At 45.9% G+C, this 8,941-nt stretch overlaps 2 protein-coding genes across 2 annotated transcripts in view; both read right to left on the bottom strand.

The window, feature by feature from the left end:
* Positions 1 to 536: 536 nt before the first annotated feature.
* LOC308149660 (transmembrane protein 212-like) lies at positions 537 to 1,677 on the bottom strand (the record flags this gene model as incomplete). Its single annotated transcript, XM_080522550.1, has 2 exons — positions 537 to 872; positions 1,522 to 1,677. The coding sequence occupies 2 exons, from the start codon at positions 1,675 to 1,677 to the stop codon at positions 537 to 539; spliced, it is 492 nt and encodes a 163-aa protein (XP_080378676.1).
* Positions 1,678 to 5,319: 3,642 nt separating this feature from the next.
* LOC308149669 (serine/threonine-protein phosphatase 2A regulatory subunit B'' subunit alpha-like) overlaps positions 5,320 to 8,941 on the bottom strand; it is a gene marked incomplete at both ends in the record, with an annotated part of 25,391 nt that continues 21,769 nt past the window's right edge. Inside the window, 6 exons of the mRNA XM_080522561.1 lie at positions 5,320 to 5,416; positions 5,663 to 5,769; positions 5,917 to 6,035; positions 6,203 to 6,378; positions 8,142 to 8,231; positions 8,466 to 8,514. Coding sequence (XP_080378687.1) covers positions 5,320 to 5,416; positions 5,663 to 5,769; positions 5,917 to 6,035; positions 6,203 to 6,378; positions 8,142 to 8,231; positions 8,466 to 8,514 — 638 coding nt within the window. The remainder of the gene's footprint in view (positions 5,417 to 5,662; positions 5,770 to 5,916; positions 6,036 to 6,202; positions 6,379 to 8,141; positions 8,232 to 8,465; positions 8,515 to 8,941) is intronic.

An 8,941-nucleotide genomic window follows, 5' to 3' on the forward strand; every position in this document is an offset into this window, starting at 1 on the left:
ACACGTGTGTGTGTTTAATGTGTATTGTGTATTCAATGAGATGCATTATTTCCACTTAATTTCAGTCTTTTCTCTGCTTTGCGGAACAATGCTAAGACCAGGGTTAGGGGGTAATCTCTGAGTCACAGTGGAGTTCTGAGCCTGGCTTGTCTGGAGCTGTGTGTGCGTGTGTGTGTACGTGTGCGTGTACATGTGCATTTGTCTGAGCAGTCTGAGTCTGTCATGTGTTCCATTTGGGGGAGAGAACAGAATCCGATTATGACATCACATTGGAATGACATCACTCCGGAGTGGGTGTCAGCGGAGTGGAATGTGTGATTTAAGGTAGGAGGAACATGAAAGCAAGGCTGTGATCTGGTTGGCTAACGACCTCGTCTGGGCATCTGTGGAATAACCAGAATGTGAGTTTAACCACCGACTTTAACCTCGAAGTAGGACAAATGTATTAATATGTATTAGCTCATCTGGCCTTTGGCATTACCAATGACATCAGTCCACTTGACCATGGCCACGTGTGTGTATGTGTGCACATTATCTCACGCTCTCACATTCACATGTCCTGAGCGCAGCAGTCGTGTGGTGAGGATGATGATGATGCTTAGGGACAGGATGAAGATGATGGTGCTTGTGAGGAGGTCGATGGTGTGCAGGGCCAGATGGTACCACTCCGCTCCGGGGGGGTCCAGACACAGCCCCGGCCCGGCCCGGTAAGGGTACGGGTACCAGGCGGCGTGGGAGAGGTAGCCGGTACCGGCCGCCCCAGAGTAAGAGTAGTAACACAGCGGCCCCGTTAATATGGCTACCATGGCGACCGTGAACATCAGCGGAGATGTCAGAGAGCACAAGATGGAGAAGGTGTAGGACACCTCCCACTGAGAGAGGAGACACGCACACACACATAGAAGTGCAGTTACCAGCGTTGACCACAGAAGGGCAGCACATGAGAGGACACCAGGACAAGGCCCTTGTTATGAAGGCTGAGTTATACAAGGATTTACAGTACATAAGCATCACACAGGTCCTTGGACAATGCTATGTGTGGTATGGAAAGCATGCGCTCCAAGGTAAGTTAAACTAAGTGGCAGTCAGTAATAAACAGTGTTTGTTTAGTTCAAGGACATTTCCCTACAATGATTTCCCTACACGCACACGAACGCTAGTGCGTGCGCACACACATACACACACACACACAAGTGTGGATAGTGCTGGCACTTGTTTGGAGCCAACTACTGCACAAAACAAGTTCCCTCATAGGAAAGATTGTTATTTTATTGTATTGTAATAATGTAATGATAGTGAAAGTCTTTACAGGTCAATCGATTTATCGCCACTCCTTCATACTCACCAGCGACTTCCTGTTTTGGTCTCTATTTGCCACTAAAACACTCGCTCCAGCTACTGTGGCCTGGGATCCAAACAAACAAACACACACACACACACACACTTTAATCTCTTCATTACCATCTACATTACAATTCTCTCCAGTCAGGATTTTTTGCGTGTGAAATCTCCAGTACCTACCAGTACTCCGGTCCAGAGTGGGGCAGCTATCCAGGTGTCCCAGCTGATGAACCAGGGGGAGTAGGAACCGGCAGGAAAGAAGGCCAGAACCCCACAGAGCACGCTCAGTAACCCTACCGCCAGCAGGGCGCCCCCTAGTGACCGCCAACATGCCATGACAGCAGAGACTTAACACCTATCCAAGTCAGACAACAACCACCAGACCTGAGATGCTAGATATTTGTGTGAAGAAAACAGAAGTACTGCAGAGGTATATGTGAATGTGTGTGAGAGTGAGTTTGTAAGAGAGGGGGGGAGAGAGAGAGACAGAGAAACAAAGTGTGTGTGTGTGTGCCTGTGACAAGAGGAGGGTTGGGTGGCCACGACAGGTAACCTGGGCAACTGGTGCCAATACAGCACAATCTCTATGTACACAGAGAACGGATACTGAGATGTGATTGATGACTGTGTCTTGTGTCTTTTGTGTGCATGTGTGCTTACGTCTGCTTGTTTGTGTGTGTGTGTGTGTGTGCGTGCATGTCATACACATACACAACATCAGACATCAACATCTTACCTCCCAGTAAGAATGAACGACCGTAAAACGTCTTTATTTCAACTCAAGAGTTTCAAAAGAAAACAAAAAAGTACAGAGAAAGAAAGAAAGAAAGAAGGAAAGAAAGAAAAAAATTAAAAAGAAAGAAAGAAAGTAGGAAAGAAAAGAGTGAAAACCATGCGAACACAAGACCCACCAAGTCTGAACAGGTCAGGATGGGGGGGGGGGGCCTAACTACTCAAGTCGCTTCAGTCTGTAAAGGAGAAAGTACATGAGATGAGAGAAACACAAAATAAAAGTCCTCTTAAAAGCGACAGAAATTAGAGATTAAAAGTCCTCTAGGTGGCAGGGTCGCCTTTTGCTTAGAGGCAGCTCCCGTCATGGCTTCTCTCCCAGCCCCGGTGCTGAGCAACAGGACACTTTGCATAGAACCGGAGAAACGTTGACGTGAAAAAGTCACTGTCTTTGAAAAACCCCAGTTGTCTCAGGTAAGGGAACATTGTGTTGGTGCTTCTCCTTTAGAATCCATCTCAGTGGAGTCATCCATGTGTGGGTGTGTCCTTATCCTAATCCCAATCTCAGAATAACAAACCGCTCCTCCTTAGTGTCCAGGTGATTGACAGGTGATTGTCAGGTGGGTGGGGCCTCTGATGACAGTCCTCCAGAGAGCTCCACTCTACGCAGACAACAAATTACATCATCACCGTGCGCCTGACACGCACACACACACACGCACGTCATAATTTAATCTCCGAACACGCCACACAGTGGCACAGCAATACAAACAATCAAATACATCAAAAATAGAGTCATTACATTTACAATGGCTATATAGAGTTAAATACACAAGCACATGTACAATGGCTATAGAACAGGGATGGACAACTCTTGGTCCTCCAGGGCCACCGTATCAACCGACTCTTTCCCTTTGATTCAGAGACTGATTTAGACCTGGCAGACCAGGTGTGTGTGTGTGTGTGTGTGTGTGTGTGTGTGTGTGTGTGTGTGTGTGTGTGAGTGTGAGTGTGAGTGTGAGTGTGAGTGTGTGTGTGTGTGTGTGTGTGTGTGTGTGTGTGTGGTCAGGGACAACAATTGATAAGGTAGAGGGAGAAGAGAAGGCAGCAGGACAGCGCCTCCAGAGGACAGGAGTTGTATCTCCCCGTGTTTGACGAACACATACAAACACACATGAATACTAGGAAAACTGTCCCCATGGTAGCAATGTCATAAAGGTTCAGTCTGAACACGCACTGCTAAACACACACTCCTATCAGAGAATTACAGGCAAACACACACTCCTCACATGTTGCGCACGCACGCACACAAACACACACACACACACACACACACACACACACACACACACTTCTGCCTGCATCGATGCAGTACAGTAAATGTGCAGATCAGAGGTGTATGTGTCTGTGTAAGTGTATGAACGTGTGTTTGTGTGTGCGTGCGCCCGCACGTGCACATCTGCATGTGTGTATGTGTGTGTGTGTGTGTGTGTGTGTGTGTGTGTGTGTGTGAGGCGGAGAGGAGACGGATCTTACAGTGGTAATCGGTACGGATTTCTGTTAAAGATACTCATGGAATCTGATTGGGGGGGAGGGGGGGGGGGGGCATGTATTGTCCGTTCCCCCTGATTAAAGAAGGTGAAAGACTCAATAGTTTAACATGTTCCTCCGTCTCTGGCCATGACCCCTAACAGACAGGATGATTCTGCAAACAAAACTCTCTTCAATTTTCACAAGGCTACTGTACTGTACTCACTTAGACCTAGCACACACAGCTAGGTGACCACTACAGAGTGGTCTCAGCTATACTGCATCACTAGTTCTAAACTCACTTCTATTAAGTGTTTTACACTATTAAGTGTTTTACATCAAAACTCACCAATGATAGATAATAGTCTACTTATAGAATAACACTGCACATGGGGGGGGGGGGGTCGGAGGGGAGATATGAAACCGTACATGCAGTTTCTAAATAGCTCTACCTTCCATGTGATAAGAAATGTTAAAATACTGTTATCTGATAACAACTTTAGTATAGCGTATGGAAATGTGTGTTAAAAAACTCTACCAGAGAGTTTTCATATTATAAGTCAGTCTATGTACACTCCAAGGGAGGCTGATGGAGGTAGAAATCGGAGGACGGGTCCATTGTACCGCACGGAGCGGAATGAGTGTGTTTGATGCCATTCACGTTTGTTCATGCATTTACAATGAGGCCCGTCCTCTGATTTCTACCTCCACCAGCCTCCACTGGTACACTCACTGCAGCTGTGAGAGAATTCTTTCCTAATGTATGGACGGAAACATTCCGGTCTCCGGTGGAAAATTCCCATTGATTCTATAATGGATGTCACAAAGGGTTTTCCGAAGTCAGAGAACACTGAGAATGCGGTTCTAAATATAGAACACACTGGCACAGTTGTTCTTAGAACGGTCTCAAAGTTTAAATAAGCCAGTGTTCTACAAACTACATAACACTGCCCTTTCTGTCATTCATGCAGCCAAGAGGCAACATGCAGTACCACGAGGTGGCCACGGGGTGGTGCTGTAACAGCCGGTCAAGGCTTGCCTCATGATTGTACTCAGTCGACTACCTTGTTGGGGGTGGGAATTTGACATCAATACAAAACGAAAGGAACAGAATCACATACTGACAAGCAGCAGTGTCAGACTCAACAAACAAAAATGGCAGTGTCTGTCTGTCTGTCTGTCTGTCTGTCTGTCAATTAGTCATTCAAAATAAAGGACGTTTGATTGTCTAGAAGCTGATTGTCAGTGAAAAAAAATCTCAATATTATGGCAACTGTCTTTGACATGTTACAGTAAAATATGACTTGTCACTCTCTCATTTGCTCTCCATCTCTGTTTCTTTATAGCTTGGTTTGTGCTTTTAGGGGAGGGGTGTAGAGAGCAGTGAAGAACAGGGAGAGAAATCTATCTCTCTTTTTTTTCTTCTTTTTTACATGTTAATACACATTATTGCACCAATCTCAGTCTTTGGGTTACTGTCATACACACACACCAATAACAGTCTGTTCAGAGGAGAAACAAGTCTTTCACTTCGGAGGGATGATGAGACAGCTGCCAAAGTCCTCTTCTCTCTCCCTTTCTGTCTGTTTGTCCATCCTTCCATTTCTCCACCACTCTCTCTGTCTCCCACCGTCTCTCTCTCTCTCCCTCTTTGCTCTGTCTACTGTCAGTGCATCCAAGGAGAGAGAGGACAGGTTGGGAATCCCAGGTTTAGGAATTTCAGGCTGTCAGGTCGGATATGACCAGTTTATCCATCTTATTCACGATTTCTCCGGGGACGGGAAGCTCGTCAGATTCATAGTCATCATCAAACGACCTGAGGATACATTACAACACAATCAGCGTGAGGCAGCGTGTGTGTGTGTGTGTCTGTGTGTGTGTGTGTGTGTTTGTGTTTGTGTGTCTGTGTGTCTGTCTGTGTGTGTGTGTGTGTGTGTGTGTGTATGTGTGTATGTACATGTATGTGTGTTTGTGTGTGTGTTTGTGTTTGTGTGTGTGTGTGTGTGTGTGTGTGTGTGTGTGTGTGTGTGCGTGTGTGTGTGTGTGTGTGTGTGTGTTGTACCCGTCCTGTAGCTGGTCATTAGCAGTCTCCTCAGCCACCAGTATCTCATACTCCTCTGAGGCATATTTATCCCAGTCAGACGGCTCTGGACCTTCACTCTCTATGTCCTACAATACAAATACACACATATACACACATGTTCATGACAATGATTACAGACACAGACACAGACACAGACACACACACACACACACACACACACACACACACACACACACACACACACAAACACACACATACGCACACACACTGACCTTTTGCACAGCGAAGGGGTCTCTCTGCTCATGGTCCAGGTATTTCTCCAGATTGAAGAAGGTGTCAAAGAATATATGAGCCATCCGACAGCGCTTCAGATCCCCCAGAGCGATCTTACCTACACACACACACACACACACACACACACGTACACGCACACACGTACACGCACACATACACGCAACACAGGAACATTGAGTCGACTGAAAAGGAGAGAAATCAATCAAATAAATGGGAAGAGAGAGCGAGCTAGAGAGAAAGCAAGAGAGAAAGACAGGCTCTAACCTTGGCTCTCTGGTTTGACCAGGTCCAGCATCTGACACAGCAGGTCCTGGAAGGGCAGTGGTTCTATGCCCATGCCCTCCATGCGCTCACACTGCTCCTCGTAGAAGTACTCTAGCTCAAACATGGACAACACCCCGTCTCCGTCCACGTCCATGCACCTGAACCAGTACTCAATACTGAGGAGGGAGGGAGGGAGGGAGGGAGGGGTGTCAGTGTCACATACCAAAACTCACTTCACCGATGGTACATAGTTTACCGCTACAGCAGAAAGGTTTTGACGATTGCAATGTTCAGAGACACAAAGGGCGCAGTCTTTTTCAGGTTTTCTGCCCGAAATGACATGCCCACAGTGAATATAGAATATCTCCACAATTACAAGGGCATTCATAATGATCTTGGTATCAAATGATAGCTAACACCTGTGGGGTGACTGTAGAAGTGTCAGAATCAAAATATATGTTACTGTGTCAGAGTAAATAGACCTAGAACATTGTGAAAAATCTCAAATTCACTCTCTGCCTAAAGAAAAAACAGCTTTTAGAGTGAACATCAGCTTGGAAACCTGATGAATAAGCCCAAATCATCTAGGACTCAGTACTCCATGGTCTGATTAGTACTTCTGCCAAAGTAGATGGTAGTAATGTAAACCAGTGCAACTTTGTACCTGTTTTAGTACAGGTATGTTTAGGCGGAAAACCAAATTGTGCCATTTGGACACATCACGGATTGTATGGCAGCTAGTGCTGAGGCACAAACATGTACATTTCAAGCCTGCAAACTGTGACACTTTAAAATAACGTGAAAAAATACTTTTGTGCAATATGACAACCCTAGTTGACTATCTGTGCAGTATAGTACAGTGGATTGTGTACATAGCCTTTATTGATGTAAACCAGCTCCTTACCTTCTTGTGATTTTATGCTTTTTCTAAATATATATATTTTTTCCCTTTCCTAACACCAGGGGAGCCACCCCTCCTAAATTTCGTTGTTTGGTACCTGTACTGTAGCAATGACAAATAAAGTCCATTCCATTCCATTCCATCAGTGTCACCATCAGTGTATCAGACTTGTAAAAGACTTGTATCAAGACTGTAAAATTGATTATATTTCATTGACATATCACTATAGGGATGAATTGAATCGAAATCCGACAGTTTTGACTCCATTTCCCAGAAGCAGGGCCTTCCTCCGTGCTTGGCTGCGCGCGCGTATGGCGCAGCCGCCTCTTTTTCACACCAGGTCAGATTACGCAGAGAATTTTCTCCCGGAACCATTGTTCAGAATGTCATGATTGACACCTCATTTGAAGCGTTAGAGCCAATAGAGTCAAGCAGAGGCGAAAAAAATTACTTTCGAGGACCAATGATATGGAAATTCGGTGGTTGAAACCAAGCATGCCCGGTTTTGCTATGTGACGTATCTGTAAACAAGAGCGTGTGACTCGCAGTGTATTTTCCGGCCGAGAAAAAAATCTATGCGACCGCGTAGCAGAGGATTTAATGAGTCGTTTGCGACATCGATGAACATTATTGATAAAGGTAAGCTCTTTATATCTGTTATATTGTTATATATGTGTTATAAACGGGGGTCTTGATCCACCAGTGTGCCCGTTCGGAAGAACAGGTTTTAAGTCTTTCCTTGGGTTTAACTTGCGTCCTCCCTCTACACCTTCTTAAAGCTCATAGGAGGAGAACGTTTTGGGTTCCTCCCCCTCTCAGGACTCCTCCTCCAACGGGTTTAGAGAAGGAGGCAAGGAGAGAGAGAGGAGGCGAGGAGACGTGAAGACACTTTTGAGATTCGACCACTTGTCTGGCTCTGTGAGATTCTGATATAAAACAGACACCCACACACCCACACACCCTCCCCCCCCCACACACACGCCCACACACCCCCCCCCCCCCCCCCCCACACACACACACCCACTCTAACAGACATACCTGGTGGGGTTTTTCTTATCTTCCTCGGACATGAGGAACCATACAAACTCAGCATAGCTCATCCTCCCTTCTCTCTGCACAGCGCTACCCCTGAAAAAGAGAGAGAGAGAGGGTTATATATATATATATATAAATAAATTAAAAAAGAAACACCACTTATCTTTTTCAGCAGCTATGGTCAGGGTAAGGTTAGTGTGTATATATACTTTACTGTACGCGTGTGTGTGTGTGTGTGTGTGTGTGTGCATGTGTGTGTGTGTGTGTGTGTGTGTGTGTGTGTGTGTGCATGTGTGTGTGTGTGTGTGTGTGTGCGTGCGTTCTTACCGTGTGACAGCTCCTGAGAACAGCCTCTCTATGATTCTATTTGAGGAGGCTGTCAGAGGAGAGAGAGGTCTCGGTTAGACACTTTGGGACAGATGCATTTCGAAACTGAGACTAATAAATGAATGAAATTCACTGGCTCTAAATTGCTGTATGTTTCCTTCAGAAACTTACATTTTAGTTATATTTCACTGACTGACTGGTTCATTGATCGATTGATTGGTTGGTTAGTTGGATATGAGTGGGCGGCTGTGGCTCAGGAGGTAGAGCCGGCATCTAATGATCGCAAGGTCAGCAGTTTGGCGGTTCAATCCCCGGTTGGGCACGTGTCGAGGTGTCCTTGGGCAAGACACTGAACCCCAAATTGCTCCCAATCAGCGGGCCGGCGCCTTGCATAGTAGCTTGCCGCCATTGGTGTGTGAATGTGTGTGTGAATGGGTCAATGAGAGGCCATTGTAAAGCACTATGGAATAAGGCGC

Source organism: Nansenia antarctica (assembly GCF_963989245.1).
Source record: "Nansenia antarctica genome assembly, chromosome: 1".
Classification (NCBI taxonomy): domain Eukaryota; kingdom Metazoa; phylum Chordata; class Actinopteri; order Argentiniformes; family Microstomatidae; genus Nansenia; species Nansenia antarctica.